At 38.4% G+C, this 16986-nt stretch overlaps 1 protein-coding gene across 1 annotated transcript in view; it reads left to right on the forward strand.

Annotated features, from left to right (window-relative positions):
• The window catches only part of ghrhrb (growth hormone releasing hormone receptor b), a 57986-nt gene extending 51583 nt beyond the window's left edge, over positions 1–6403 (forward strand). Inside the window, exons 5-11 of the mRNA XM_062424864.1 lie at positions 437–590; positions 855–915; positions 2622–2691; positions 3846–3937; positions 4049–4178; positions 4323–4364; positions 6206–6403. Coding sequence (XP_062280848.1) covers positions 437–590; positions 855–915; positions 2622–2691; positions 3846–3937; positions 4049–4178; positions 4323–4364; positions 6206–6403 — 747 coding nt within the window. The remainder of the gene's footprint in view (positions 1–436; positions 591–854; positions 916–2621; positions 2692–3845; positions 3938–4048; positions 4179–4322; positions 4365–6205) is intronic.
• Positions 6404–16986: the final 10583 nt, after the last annotated feature.

The raw sequence follows: 16986 nt of genomic DNA on the forward strand, positions 1-16986 counted from the left end.
CCTTCTTTCCTCCCTCCCTCCCTCCCTTCTACCTTCCTTCTTTCTTTCCTTTCCTCCCTTCCTCCCTCCTTCCTTTCTTTCCTTCTTCCTCCCTCCCTTCCTTCCTTCTTCCTCCCTTCCTTCCTTGACTCAAGGACAACAGGAGGGTTAAATATCTGGTTTAAAAAGTCACATAACAGTGAGATGTAACAGTGTTGTGCAACAGCCTGACACTGCAGCGATCTCTCCTCGATATCTATACCAACACGACCGAGTGACCTCAAACTTAATTGTAGTGTAATTATAAAAAACATCGACAGCTTCAGATGGTGTCTGACCAAGCAGGTCACAAGTTAATATCAGGCAATCATCCTCTGTACTCTTAACCGTATTGAGACCAACAGACTAATCTGATCCTTGGCCCTTGTTGTTTTTTTGTTTTTTTTTAATCTCACAGACATCCTGTAAATCAGCAGTGGCCTTTTTCCAGTTCAGTATCCTTGCCAACTACTTCTGGCTGCTGGTGGAGGGCATGTACCTGCAGACGCTGCTGGCGCTCACCTTCGTCTTCCAGAAGAAATATTTCTGGTGGTACATTCTCATCGGCTGGGGTGAGTAACCCCGACTGATCATACTCCTTCCTTTCTTCCCTTAGCAAAAAGCTGTTTATTCAAGTGTACTACGAGTATACTTATTTTATACTAAAACTGAGGCAGTATACTTGAAGTTGACTTTTTATATACTATATTTTATATACTTAACCTTCGTGTCTTTTTGCTAAGGGTTTCCTGCCTGTCCCTATCTGTTAGAGAAGAAGAGAGAGAGAGCTTCTTTTTTGACTCTAATGATCAGGTCACTCTGTTTGTGCCTCCCAGGTCTCCCGACTACAATCATAACAGCGTGGATCCTCACTCGAAAGTTCTACGATAACAAAGGGTGAGCCGCTGCGGCAGGAAATCAAAGAAAATGTCACCGAAAAATAAGGAAAAAGAATCAATAGACGCTCTCAAGTAACCTCCAAATAAGATGCACTTTCATTGGTTTATGCATCCAACCACCACTGTACCTGAATGTGGGACACAATTGGCACTTTTCCACTATGCAGGTCTAGCACGACTCGACTCGGCTCGGCTCAACACGGTACGGTTCCAGGAACGACCTTTTCCATTACAAAAAAGTACCTACTCAACGTGGGCGGGGTCGTCATAGCACAGCTGCCAGAAACTGCCGTGACTTCGTTTTATATGCGACACAAACACATAAACAATGGAGGACATGGAGGCGATGGTGTACTTGCTGCTGTATGAGGCTTTCTGTCTCACACAAAGCAAGAGAAAAGAAACTAATCGCTGTAACGCTACGTGGGACATCGGCAGAACCGGCCCAGTTTCCTTCCTGTCTTCTTTTCCTTCCTTCCTTCCTTCCTTCCTTCCTTCCTTCCTTCCTTCCCTCTGTCCTTCCTGTCTTCTTTTCCTTCCTTCCTTCCTTCCTTCCTTCCCTATGTCCTTCCTGTCTTCTTTTCCTTCCTTCCTTCTTTCCTGCCTTCCTTCTGTCCTTCCTGTCTTCTTTTCCTTCCTTCCTTCCTTCCTTCCTTCCTTCCTTCCTTCCTTCCTTCCTTCCTTCCTTCCTTCCTTCCTTCCTTCCCTCTGTCCTTCCTTCCTTCCTTCCTGTCTTCTTTTCCTTCCTTCCTTCCTTCCTTTCTTCCTTTCTTCCCTCTGTCCTTCCTGTCTTCTTTTCCTTCCTTCCTTCCTTCCTTCCTTCCTTCCTTCCTTCCTTCCTTCCTTCCCTCTGTCCTTCCTTCCTTCCTTCCTGTATTCTTTTCCTTTCTTCCGTCCATCCTTCCTTTCTTCCTACTTGCTGCTGTATGAGGCTTTCTGTCTCACACAAAGCAAGAAAATTGAGCCGAATCGCTGTAACGCTGTTGTCGGTATTTAAAAATGCCGGGTTTGATTCTTGTGTGGGACGGCTCATGACTCTTCCAGTGACTCTCTGACCAATCAGCAGCCGGCAGTCTATTGACGTCACATTTAGTATCGGCTCGGCTCGCTTGGAACCTCCGCAGAGCAGATACTAAAAAAGTACCAGGTACCAGGTACTATCCCTGATGGAAACACAATTAAAACTGAGTCGAGTCAAGTCGTGCTAGAACTGTTTAGTGGAAAAGCGCCATAAGATGCACTTTCATTTGTTTATGCATCCAACCACCACTGTCCCTGAATGTGGGACACAATGCTGTCTTGGTGCCATAAAAAAATGATGTAAAAAATTCATACTTCAAACTTCATACTTGCATTATAGGTCCCCTCTGAAAAGATCTACTTTACATTTGGAGCACCATGTTTTATAAATCTACATATATATATGTCCTATTCTTACTCATAATGTTTACATGTTAAATGTAGAGATACTAAATTATGCACAAAGCAGATTAATTAATTATCTCATTAGTACAGCTGCTTTATGTTTAATATTCATAGTGATGGCACGGTAAGTGGATGGTTGTGATGAACTGTAGATGATACATAGTTTATATGTTCTAGTTGTGAACTGTGAGATATTGTGTTTGTTTCTTTATGAGATCTGTAACATTATATTCCTGTAAAGGTCTTGTTTATCTCATTATTGTATGTTGTGTGTCTCAGCTGCTGGGATGACACAGATGTGGCCTTCATCTGGTGGATCATAAAAGCTCCAATAACGGCGTCATTGCTGGTCAGTACAGAACAGTTTCAGACGGAGTTATATTGAAGAGTCCTCGATCTTAGATTAAGCCTGCAGCAGCTACCGTAGACTCTCATCTGGTGTTCACATTAGGACCGACAATTAAAAAGTCCAGGAAAGCACGGCCATTTCCTGTATCGAAGCAGGGAAACTTGGCCGGTGTGCAAATCATCATCTTTGGCGTTTTTACATTGACAGTTAATCAGTGCACTTCCTTTTTCCTGCTGGTGTGATTGTGGTTTTGTTTTATTGAATGAGAAGCTTTCTGGTTCCAAAAATACATTTTTAAAAATTTGTCCTTCTTTGTCTCCTTAATTTGGAAATTTCCCAGTCACACTACAAAGTCGCACACATGACATATGTTGGTCTGGAAGATTGGTGACATAGTAGATACTCGCAGCACAGGCTGGTTAACTGCTAACTCACTAGCCAGTCCAGCTGGGCTACTGAAAGTCAGTTATTTGGTTTATTTGGATCCCCATTAGCTGTTACCAAGGCAACAGCTACTCTTCCCAGGGTCAATGTAAGTCAGTCACAATAGTTCCATCAGCTTCTTTATATTTTCTCTCTATTGTTGTTATTGAAGAGGGAGAATAAAGCTTTGCTAGAGCTGAGCTAGCTAGCTTGGTTGCATACTTTTTATTCAAAACATGTATTTATATCATCTTTACTCTGACAACGATGAAAACTATTGGACTCGGGCACAATTGACACAACTAATTCATGTCCACTTAGACAAATCTATAGATTCAATTTCATGACTATTTCACTAACTGCTCTGAGAGTCGGTTGCATAAGATAAGGAGCCAGATGTTTTTTCTAAGGAGTTGGTGGAGAACTAAACAAAGTTATAAGTAGAGCAGTAATTGGACTTAAATTATCCAGGTAGCCCGAAACAAAACTACAGGTGAATGATTTGACTGCTGAATAACTAAATAAGCAACTGTCGGCTAATATACAGTATAATGTAATGGGTTTTTGAAAGGAACATTTTGTGGATTTGTGAAATTTCTGACGCTAGCACTCCCCAGTGGTAGCATCAAAAACAGCAAAGCAAAATAATACATTCTTCAGGTGTAATGTATTGATAAAACTACTGTGCTACAAAAAGAAAAAAAATGGCTGCATTTGTTCGTTTAATGTAGGTGAACTTCATCATCTTCATCAACGTGATCCGTATTCTGGTGCAGAAGCTGAGATCTCCTGGTGTCGGAGGAAATGACACCAGCCACTTCAAGTGAGATATGAGTATTATCTTCTATTTTCATACAAAATACTTGCACTCACACACATGTAGTCACGGAGTGTGTCTCTTTGTGTGTGTGTGTGTGTGTGTGTGTGTGTGCAGGAGACTGGCCAAATCCACTCTGCTTCTCATTCCTCTGTTCGGGATGCACTACATGGTGTTTGCCTTCCTGCCAGAAAACACTGGAACAGAGGCTCGAATCTTCATAGAGCTCGGTCTGGGATCCTTTCAGGTAAAACACACAGAAGCAGATACAAATAAAAAAAAGCACCTGTAAACCAACATGGATGCTTTCAAAGACACTAAATCAATCAACATGTACACTGTATGTTTTAACATTTAATATTTGTTTGATCATGTGTTTTGTACTTCTAAGGGATTCGTTGTGGCCATGCTCTACTGTTTCCTAAATGGTGAGGTAAGTGAACGCTATACTGTACAGTATTATTAGTATTATTGTGTACTGTGCACATCCACAAAACCTACACAAAGCTATTAAATTACTACTATCAGAGCTCATTCAAGTTGTAATTATAATTGGGAAACTTGATTACTTCACTGAAAGCTCTTAACAGTACATTAGTGCCTGAAAGCCAAAGACAGTTGTTTAATGTAATAACAAACCTAATGAAATCAATATAGTGTCATGTATTGTCAAATCATAGTATTTTAATCCTGCCACACCAAACTCTGTGATCATACAACCCTCTTAATGACCTGCATTATTAACATGGGGATCTTTACCATATCAGCCATTCACGCATCCATCAGTATTCTCCACCAGTTCTGCAGAGACCCTCGGACATTTCCCCCTATTTATTTGTTTGGACTGGACTCTGTATTCTGTGACGGTTCTTTGCATGTTGGTTTATTAACCTTTGTGTTGTCCTCCCGGGTCAAATTGACACCGTCTGTTTTGACGGTTCCTTCTTTCCTCCTTCCTTCCTTCCATCTGTCCTTCCTCCCTCCTTCCTTCTCTCTTTCTTTCCTTTCTTCCTTCCTTCTGTCCTTCCTTCGTCCCTCCTTCTCTTTCCTTTCTCCCTCCCTCCTTCTTTCCTTCCTCCCTCCTTCTTTCTTTCCTTCCCTCCTTCCTTCCTCCCTCCTTATTTCCTTCCTCTCTCTTTCCTTTCTTCCTTCCTTCCCTCCTTCCTTCCTCCCTCCTTCTTTCCTTCCTCTCTCTTTCCTTTCTTCCTTCCTTCTGTCCTTCCTTCTTCCATCCCCCTTTCTTCCTTCGTTCCTTCCTTCCTCCCTCCCTCCCTCCCTCCCTCTCTCTCTTTATTTCCTCCCCATTACCTTCCTTCTTTCCTTCCTTCGTTCCTTCCTTCTTTCCTCCCTCCCTCACTCTCTCTCTTTCTTTCCTCCCCATTACCTTCCTTCCTTCCTTCCTTCCTTCCGTTACTCACTCACTCACTCCTCGGCTCGAGGACAACAGGAGGGTTAATGAAGAAGTTTGTGTTTCTAGGTTTTTGGTTTTTCATGCTCCTCCCCAACCTGCTGTTCCCTCTGCCTCTTCTACACACCTGCTCTGCATTTAGCCTCATTAGCCCCGCCTTGCTCTGTGTTTCCCCACCTGCACCTCATCTCCTCGTTAGTTCAGTTCGTATTTAAGTCCAGTTTTCAGTTCAATCTCGAGTCTTCTGCTCAGTTTGCTTCCTGTGTCCTAGTTTCTTCTGCTTTTCAATAAATAGTTCTGCATTTCATCCCATCTGTCTGCTGTCTCCTACCTTTTAGTCCACTTGTTCCTCTTCTCCTTGTCACAATGACATGAATAAGAGCCTGAGGACAGTCTTAATGTCTGGGATTTCAGGACAGTTTGCTTAAAATAAAACACCCTGTGCACCCACTTTTCAATCACCTTAGTTTATTAGATTTCTGGTCTGGTTGAAAGTATGCAGAGAATTTATAGCAGTCTAAGTGCTAATAAATCTAGGGCTGCAACTACGGATTATTTTCATTAATTTAATTGATTATCTGGTGGTAAAATGGTAAAAAGAAATGTTCTCTTAGACGACAAAATGATGACTTCAATTTGCTTCTTATGTCCAAGCAGTCCAGACCTCTCTAAATATTCAATTTATTGTTATATATGTCAATGAAAAACAGCAAAATCTATTATTTAATAAGCTGGAAGCAGATATTTTGTGGTATTATTGCTTGAACAATGATCGAAACTGTTATAACTTTCTATTGATTGACCAATTGTCGCTCTAATGAAAAAAGTATATTAGATTCATTAATTTTCCATGTCTTCGTTTTTAGGTGCAAGCAGAGTTAAAGAAGAGATTTTGGAAGTGGCAGACTCAGAACTACCTGAGGTACAGTAAACGACGCCGTACGTTGTTCACCGAGAGCAGCACAGTCACTCAGATTTCCGTCCTGGACAAATCCAGCCCCAAAGACGCAGAGACGCCCGCCTTCACAAACATGCTCGCACCCAACAACGTCTCCACAGTCTGAGGAACGCTCGATGGCAGCGGTGGCGTCGTTCGTGTACTTTTATTATTACCCGCGCCTGCTTTGTGTCTGGATAACCTGTCCTGAGCAGCAAGTGACTAAACCACAGCGCTTGATTGTTGAAAATTAAGGTACCTCTCAACTTTTTAACACTACAAGTTTTTTGCAGAATCCCACACAAACTTGAGTTAAACTTGTAAAACTATCCCCATATGACATCAATTATACTTTAATTTACAGGCTAGTGTGGGCAGACAGGTCATATTACTTATGATTCATATGACTCCACTGGCTCTTGAATAAATGTTTTCTTTATCTTTTGTCCGATACATCTATATACGCCGATGATGCACCACTTTGTTTAAGTATCAGATGTCAAAGACGGGAATTACTTTGTTATCCAGGAACAGCTTTAGCTTTTTTGGGGGGTCTCAAGAAGAAGACCTCCCGCACATCTTACACACAACCACCAAATCCACTGCCACCTTCTTTTTTTTCTTTCTTTTTTTTTAACAAAAGCTCTGATATCACAACAAAGTACACAGCAAATGTGGCTTCAAAGCATTGTCTTTTACATAATCAATCACTGTTACTAAGAAATATGATTTCATTCCTCCTGTATCAGCCATCACTGCTGTTTTCTTGTGATAAAATATTTTGTTTTTTGTTGTTTTTGTTCATATTTTCACATCCTGAGCTGCTTGTAAGGTTAAAAAATGTGTGGAAATGGGCATCAACAAAATATGTTTTCTACTATAGGATTAGAGAAAAGGAAAAGACGGTTTAGAAATTTCAAGTAAAGCCATTTATTTTTTAAGATTCGAAAGATTTTGCTGGTTTTTGCCTCTTCTGACCTGACAGCAAGAGGCGGCAGTCATGTGATCCCTCACTGGCTTCCCACCCACGAAACAAATATGGTCAATTGTGTTTTTTTTGGAAGACGTGATCAGTTGTCTCTTCAAAGCTTCTACCCTCTTCGCCACCTGTGGGTTATATTGTAAGCCTTTAATGTATTTTATGGTGTTATTTTATGGAGTCTGGTTGAATCTGGCTTGTTTGGTCTGAACCCAATAATTGTATTTGGGTGCAGACCAAAACTTTAATGTCCTCCAAGAGGCAATTTATGATACACAGAATTACTCAAGATCAGACCTGGACTGACAATAAAGTATGTTGCATTTGGTCTTCATTTGGAGCTTCTTCAGGACCTTCCTCCTTCCTCCTGCCCCAGAAACATTTGACCAATGAGATGAGAGAACGTCCTCACCTGACTTTTAGTGATTCATTTTCGTTTATTTGGATTTTTCTCTGTTAAAAGAAACCAAATTAAGTTTACAACTCATCCATCAGAGCAAATTATCTATAGGTTTGGTTGGTCATCAATCACCAATTTGCAATCATTAATGCCATGAAATGAAATTATAGATGAAAATCTTTATTTACTTAACATGAACTTACTGCTCCTCAGTTTTTTGAACATTTGTATTTATTTGTGTCATTTGTGGATTTGAGTCATTTACAGTGTTGGTTTTGGACTTCCACGACGTTTGAGTTGTATTCCTGTTGTTACTGATTCAGCGCCACTTGGCCTCTTGAATGTTGGGCATCCCAAAAATTATCATTATAATAATATTTCAGAGAGAATTATTTTGAAGGTTTTAACTTTTATTCTTTTAAAGGGGACGTGCCCGTGTTAACCGGTGGCTCTGCATGCAACATGTTGCACAGTGCGCTAGCACACATCTGGAGCACTAGACTGTAAAAGCTATTTATTTGTCAGATTATTTGTTTTTATGTCTTTGTGTGATTTTCTTAAAATAGACTTGAACAATTTAAATGTATTTTATGAACACAGCAGAGTTCCTCAACCAGATTTATAAACTGCTACCAAATTTAAATATTGTAAAAAGTATATTAATTTACTTTAAAGTAGATATGTGTTTATATTTAACATATTTTTTTGTATTATACATGTCAGTTTTATTCTTATATGCTGTAATATAGCAAAATGTGGAGAAAATTATACTGTATATTTCCTTATTTGTGAATGTACCATACTGTAGGTTTAGTGTCGAGTTATTGATTTCTGTGCTAATGCTAATCAGTCTGCTTTGTATCTGTTTTGTTATTTCTCTCTGTGTTATTACTTTGTACACGGTTGTCAACTCTAATTGAGTGTGTATGTACAGTCTACCCAGACTCACAGCAGTTTCTGAAATGCTCATGAAATTTAATCTATAGATCTTTGCACATGAAAATACATTTTCCTTGTTTTTAGTTGCACTCAGCAAAACTTTCAAACTATTGTATTTCAATTGGAAGTATGTTTCGTGCCTACACCATGTTTTTATTTATGTATTTATTTATTAGGACACAGAAGCTTTTCATTTGTTATTAATTTTTCTATTATTGTTTCCGTGCCAGGAACTATAATTCTCAGTGTCATTTTTGATGATATTTAACATTGCTCAATACAAAAACACAAAAGTGTCCTTGATAACTCAACAATACAATAGGTTAATATTATGGCCATCTGTTTTCATTATTACACCTTCAATCCTGAGAAAGCGAGGGAAGTGAGGGAAGTGTTGTGGGTGGACTTGTGCTTCATTCGTTCCATTTCAAATTGCCGCCAGTTGGCCGCAACCCAAATCTAAAAGTCACTATCTCTGTTAAGAAAAGCTTTTTTATAGCCTGTGATTGTAAAATGACATGTTGTTTAATATTACTTTATGTTATTCTACTTTTAAACATCACTCATGACCTCACTCTTGATCTTTAGCTGATCTATGTTGAGAAAAAGTAAAGCTATATATGACATATTTTAGACAAAAAAGGATTTGAATGCACCAAGTTCGCCCATAACACAAAGCCTTTGAGAGAGAGAGAGAGAATTATTCAGCTACTGATCATCACAGTGCCTTTTATCATACAAATTAAACTCACTGCTTCTCTGCAGTTCAGATTGAATCTACAGCAGGTTTCTATTCACAATCAGTGAAAAGATGAAAATCATGTATTTAAGATTGTGATACATGTTCTTGAGTCTTTGCTGATCAACATAACAATAGTGTGCTTCTGCATTGTGTTGAATTCAATCGAAATTCATCAAGCTCTTCATGTTTTGTCTGGCCTTTTTTTATTAGATTACATTTACAGCGTCATTCGTGGTCATTGGAGGTATTATTTCTTTCTTTCTTTCTCTCCTCAAAAAGTGAACAGTGATGTGAATGTTTCTCTTACAGGTTCCGGTTTACTACATGAATACAAGTTTCTGGTTTGGTGTTTTATTATTTCTGCTATCGGGGAAAGAGGCTGGTGATTTTATATAGTTTTCTTAGAGTCTGCAAATCCAATGCAAAGACCAATATCCAACAATGAACTGATCCTACTAACAAGTATTCTCTGTTATAGTTCTATGCCGTTCTTCAGCCATAATGTGCTTGTTCATAAACTATTAAAGACACATCAGTGAGCCACACGCATTTCTTAATTACCTTTTAATTCTTGATTCAATCCCACATGCACCATCCTGCTGCTGGTACCAAATATGTATAATGGAGCTATAGAGAGCACAATTAGCTTAACACACTTTGACTTGCTATTAATCAACATCACACATTTTCTTGCCAAAGTTCAGCAGTTGAACTCTAAGTGAAAGTTTAACATGACTTTACTTTGCCCTCATGAGCAAATCCATCCATTTTCCATTATCACCATGGCATTAGGCTGAGCAATGAAACCCAGACATCCTTCCCCCCAGCAACAGTCATCAACTCCTTCTGGGGGGATCTTGAGGCGTTCCCAGGCCAGGAGAGATATATAATACCTCCAGCGTGTTCTGGGCCTAGCCCTGACCCAGTCGTTCCATGCCTGGAACATCTCTAAAGGGAGGCGACCAGGAGGCATCTTGACCAGGAGCCCGCATCACTGTTGATGCTGCACCGATCCGCCTGTCAATCTCACACATACCATCACATACCATCTTACACCGCATCCTGACATACAGAGAGCGAGTGAACCGGTGACGAAATCTCACGCGAAACTGTCCTGATATGCAGCGTGACGATTTTATCGCGAGTATATTCCAAACCAATCAAATTATTGAGGGGCGTAAACAAACTAGCTAGCTTGTCAACAGGAAGCAGCGTGTACATTTCAACCAATAAGAAGTGTTTAGGTGCGGGACACAGCTGCAAAATTTCATCAAGATAGAGACAGAGCGATTTTTTTTAAGGGTGGGCATCATTGCTGGACAGGGCGATGTCGCTCGCGGCATGTCGGGAAAGGCTGATTGAAAACTTGTGCATTTTAATCACTTTTTCTCGCTCGCTCGCGTCGCTGTATGTCAGGATGCGGTCTTACCCTCATTCGCGAATAAGACCCCGAAGAACTTAACCTCTTTCGCTTGGGGCAGCAACTCAACTCCCAACCCTGAGCAAATATATTGGAATTCATTTATTTTGCTGCAAAAATGTTCAGTTTTAAATGCTAGACCTTGTACCTGGTCCTTTTTTAGTACCTGCTCTGCCGAGGTTCCAAGCGAGCCGAGCCGATACTAAATGTGACGTCAACAGACTGCCGGCCACTGATTGGTCAGAGAGTCCCTGGAAGAGTCATGAGCCGTCCCACACAAGAATCGAACCTGGCATTTTTAAATACCGGCTACAGCGTTATAGCGACTCGTTTCTCTTCTCTTGCTTTGTGTGTGACAGAAAACCTCATACAGCAGCAAGTACACCATCGCCTCCATTGTTTATGTGTTTGTGTCGCGTATAAAACAAAGTCACGGCAGTTTCGCGGAGTCGTACTATGACGACCCCGCCCACGTTGAGTATGTACTTTTTTGTAATGGAAAAGGTTCCTGGAACCGTGTCGAGTCGAGCCGAGTAGTGGTAGAACTGTATAGTGGAAAAGCGCCATTAGAGCTTCACCTTCAGGCTCAGCTCCTTCTTCACCAAGACGGTCGGTCTGGTGAAACACCCGCATCACTGTTGATGGTGCACCGATCCGTCTGTCAATCTCACGCTCCATCTTACCCTCACTAGTGAATAAGACACCGAAGAACTTAAACTCTTTTGCTTGGGGCAGCAACTGAGCCCTGAGCAAATACATTGAAATGTATTTATTTCGCTGCAAAAATGTTCAGTTTTAAATGCTAAAGTGAGGCCTTTAATCCAGATCCACAATTGGAGTTTTATAAAATTACTGAGCCTTTCTTTTTTTAAATATACCTCTAATTTATCACTACTAAGATGTCAATGTTTTTAAAATCAGGACAAGTGTTGTTGGATTGTAACATGAGTTTTGGTTTTTTCATTGGATTTACAGGCAATAAGAAAAAAAAAAGACAGCCAGCTTTATTGTCAAAGCTGTACAGGAAGTCTAAATAATTCTAACATTAACACACGACACTATTGAGCCAACAAGTTAAAAACATTTATTGTCGATATTCCATAATGTACAAAAAAACCCTTCTAATGTGCACACCGAAATAAGATAAAATGGTGCACTGTGCAGTGAAAGAGATCAAATGAAAGCTCATGAGCAGACAGAAGCAGGCTCACAGCAGAGTGCTTTTTTAAAAGTTTTACATTCAGCCATCAGTACACAGACTGCTGAGCCCCATTTTTAAAACCCCACAAATGACCCGTTAACTGATTCAAACAGGCAATTGATACAGTGAAGCAATTCAATAAAGATAAACACCATTAAAAAAAAAAGCTAAAAAGAAATAAAAAAACACTTAAAACTAATTTTCTTGTCATGCTAAGAAAGGAAAAACAAGTAGAAAGTAAAAGAAGTTCAGCAGTTTTCTTTATGGCACTTTCCCTCATGTCATTGAACCTCTGGAAAGATTAACATTCAAAGGAAAAGTATTCACGGGTCTTGATGGCACAAGAGCTACAATTTTAATAAATCGTTCACAGTTGAAATCCAATATGTTTCTCTAGCTTATTCTTTGCATTTAAAAACCCCAAATATAACAAAACCCGGACACAGCTCAGTTCCTCTTAACGGCCTGAAAGCTCGACCCTCTCTTGTGATCTGCTTGTTGACATGAGATCAAAAAAAATGATTTAACACGCATGCATCAGCCTATTAGAGTACAGAGCAAACACGATCACCATGAAAAGAAATAGAAATATGAGATCAATTATCACATTTTAAAGTTTTTTTTTTTCTTCTCCTTTTTTTTTTTTTTTTTTGTTGAAATGACAGCTATTCACTTTGAACCACAGAAAAACTCCATTTACAAGGTACGTAACGTTGGCAGCTCGTTTCTGTCTCGCACATTTAAAACTGCAGTTTATTTTAGTCACAAAAGGTTGGCTACAGACCTTTTTTTTTTCTTTTCTTTTTTTTCTTTTTAAACACTTCAACTAACTACTTCATATTTCAAAAAACAACAGGTTCAAATGAATATTTATTATTATAATTATAATAGCAACATCTTTGTCTGACATCAACATAGTACTGGCAATATAAGGCTCCAACTCCCCTTATTAACACTTAAATGAAATAATTCAAATTTATAAATACGGAAGCAAAAAATAATAAAAATAAGAATTAGGCTCATGACCCGGTGAGATTGTCTGTGATGAACCCGACTTAACATTCAACTGAACCAGAGAGCAGGTGGTGATTGTCCAGCCCTTTCCCCCCTAAAACATCACGAGATGAAACAGTGCCCCCTGGTGGCTGCTGTTGGAACTACACCGTTGTTATTATTGCAGAACAACAGCACAGTACAGTTTCCGGTCAGTCCTTCATATCTGTCTTTGCCTTTTGACTCCCAGTAAGCGTGGAGTTAGTCATCTGCAGGTCAAGATACATGTGAAACTGGGCTAAAGTTTTATAAATGTTATTATTATTTGTGAAGATTAGTCGATTCAGCAATTTTGAGTAATCCTTTTAAAGAATTTCTGTTTCCAGCTTGTCAAAAGTGAATGTTTTCTGCTTTCTTTAGTCCTTTTATAATAGTTAAACTAAATATATTTGTGTTGTGGACTGTTGGTCGGGATAAAACAAGACATTTTTTTGACATGTTATAAACCAAAAATAACAAATCAACAGATTCATTGATAGTTGCAGCAATTTTTCAGTGACTGTTTTTTTGGTGTCTAATTAGAAACAAGTAAAGTCATTGAAAAGCTGTTTAAATATTTGTCACATGTAGACAAAAAATAACCTCACCAAAAGGTTCATTAGCAGCCATTCTTTAACTGTTTACATGGCACATAATCTATCTATTATATGGAGTTTTGATGTTCAAATTTCAATTTTTCTGAGCACTTTAAACCTTCATTTACTCTTTTTGTTGTTGTTTTTTGGACACTTGTATCAGAAACAACATGTGAACATAATTCTGACATATTATCACCTTTTAAATTGATATTTATCATTTTCCACATCCCACATAATAATAAAAAAGGATAATATATGGCTCTTATGCCACTAAATGCTCTAATTTGTTCACCAGCTAGTCTCTATCATTGTCTGCTGATTGGTGCTGAGCAGGTCGAGTTGTTGCTGCAGCATTGTTGATATTAAAATATGAATTCTAGCAGCTTTAAGGACTTCTCGTCTACGTCGGCTTAAAAATGGAGATTGAAATAAAAATATATACATGTACATTTTAATCCAACACTGATAAAAAAGTCCTTAATGTGCTCAAAAAAAGAGATTAAATCATATTACAATAAAATAAGTGAAATAATCTTCCACACAGTGAGGTTACAGCTTTTAAACAGACTTCAAACCATCATAGACAGATAAAAGTAATGTCAAATAAAGTGTAATGTTTTATTTAACAATTTAATGTATCTATATGTCACCTTAAGTTATTGTTTTTGTTATTTATTATGCTTTTAGACGGCTCTTGGTTTGTTTTTATAGGATAAAATCTTTGACGCTACTGTATTAATAATGTTATTCTTGATTTTACAACTGCTTTTCTGTTGAATCCTGATTTTTGTGGCGTATATATTTGTCTTTATCTCATTACTATGTATCCTTTTTTGTCTGATACACATCTTTTTATACCTGCAAATGACCAGATTCATGCTTATTGGATGACTTCAAACTGATGAGGAGAAAAACACAACATTCAACTATAATACTGAACTCATAGCATATGTGATTTTTTTACTATAATTGTCAGTCATAAATTATTATTGTTCGGGGGAAATAACCTGCAAATATATCCATTAAACTAATGAAACAATTCATGCGTTGGTTGTTGTTTTGGAAGTTTTCTAGTTCCTTGTGTTTTTTAAATCCACTTCAATCCAATTTAAGTTTTTTATTGTTGCAGCTAAGACCAAATTATTTCTGTCATAGCAGAAAAGAGAAATTGGACAATAACAATTTAGGATGCAGCTGCTGCAAAGTAGAAGAATAATAAGAATATAAAGAAACTTCTCTGGTGGTTCAGGTGCATGAGACGTTATACTATCCAGTAGTTTTCCTGCAAATAGAGAAAAATTAAAGGATATGTCTGGGAAACTAAAAAAAACAACTAAAACATATTAATTATTGTGTGCATGTAAAATAGTGTACTGTATATTGACTTACTGAGCTAATATACTGTAGCACTGCTTTATTTAAAACACTAATCGGTCGTATGTTCTGCTCATCTTAAACAAAGACGAGTTAAAGTACTTTGAAGGCCTCCAGGTTTAAAATACTGATTTAGTCTTAAGCATGATAAAAGCACTTTGTTAAACCATTTTCTTTACTTTGCAGTTTCGTTTTTTTGAGATATATATATATATATACTACTACTATATATATACTACCGTAACATCAACAGAAGTCAACATAGTTGTTTTGTGCTTAAAGGCACTTTTGGAGACACAAAGTAGAGTCGAACGTTGGGGATTCAAAGGATAGTCGAGTCAGACCAAAGGGGAAAAACATCTGCAGTGACATCATTTGCAAAAGCTAACGAAACCTTTTGCAAACAGATACGGCCGTGCAAAAAAAAACTCAGTGAGGAGTCGATTAATTCGTCTTTGGAATAAGAGAATTACCCTCGAGTTAAAAGTCTCCCTCTCTGTGGTCGTTTTCAAGCATAAAGAGAGCAAACACCACTGCAGAAAGACAGGAGATGTACTGTATATACTTTCAGGTGATTAGATTGAAGAGAAACCCCTCATCTCTTCAAATTAAACATCTTTAGAAACAATATCAGGAAATGTTATATCGTAGAAAATTTGAAGTGCTGTTATGCTTTTTTTTACCTATGGTCTACTACACCTCCACACCTTTCACTTTTAGACCAGTCCGATGTTGAAACTTCCTGCAGGAGGCTGTCGAAGAGGCTCTGCTTTTGTTTAAAAAAAAGTAACAAGAAAATCAGTATTACAGCGAGACGCCTCAACGACAGCCTGAAAGAAAAAAAAAGTTACTAAATACTGAAAAAGTTCATGAAGGAAAAAAAGAAGCTGTTAAGAAATCCATCTTACAAATTTAACACTGAATTCTCACCAAAAAAAAAAAGGAAAAAAAGGAAATAAATCTGTAAACAAAACCACTTGGACGATAAATGCAATTTCATGCAAGCAGGTGAACTCATGACAGTTTTCGTTATGAGTTTGTTTTCATTGACATTTTCTGTACTAACGGCTGTTTGAAACTACAGACGCACCGAACTCCGAGGCGTCTTCTTCCTCTTCCAGTGCTGAGATTTTAAAAAGGAGGTTTGTGTTTTTATGGTCGTAGTCGTCAAACCTCAGCACTGTCCACACATCTCTTTCTTTCTTTATTTCTTTTTTGGCAATTCTCACAACTTTTAGAAAATGTCCTCTTCTCATAAATACTCCTTCTTCTCCAGGTTTCACCAGGTTGGATCCAAGTGAAAATTTTCATCCCTCAAGTCTGTTTTTCTTCAATATTGTTTAACATTAGTCACGCATGACTGGGAAATAATACTGAGCTTTCATATACAGTCACTGTACGTACATTGAGAGTGCTTAAAAGGTCTTTTTCTGCACTGAAACTGATCCAACTGAGGAGGAAATGTCTAATCCATAAAAGTCCAGTAGACCCTTTTATCCCCAATCCATAACAGTGATAAGGGAGTAAAAAGTCCAAACCCCTTATTCCTTAAACAGCAGATCATATTCAAAACTTTTCATTTAAGGTGTTTTCTGTACATTAGTCAGTCGCCTGTCTTAAAGAGAAACACTCCAGCTATTCAGTGCTGCACCTTCATAAAGTCGGGGTTACTCACAAGAGACAGATTCAAATAAGGACGGTCAAAATTGAAGCAGCAGACGCCGAGATATCCTGATTTTTTTTAGTCCCACATGTGAGGCGAGCTCTAAAATAACACTAGATCCTACATTTCCCATAATTCAACATAACAGTGTCTTTTCATTAGAGCCTCCTTCCCTTGCCCCCTAAAGTTTATAACTCAAGTTTTCTGATATAAATTAGTTGCCTCTGAGTCCAAGCTGGGTTATCCTCTCAAACTTAACAAAGTAAACTGAGCCCCCCTTTTTAAAGGTGCAGTGTGAAGAATTTAGTGGCATCTAGCAGAATGAACTTGGCAGAAATGGAATATAAAATTGTTTTAGTTT

Source organism: Scomber scombrus, chromosome 8 (genome assembly GCF_963691925.1).
Source record: "Scomber scombrus chromosome 8, fScoSco1.1, whole genome shotgun sequence".
Taxonomy (NCBI): Eukaryota; Metazoa; Chordata; class Actinopteri; order Scombriformes; family Scombridae; genus Scomber; species Scomber scombrus.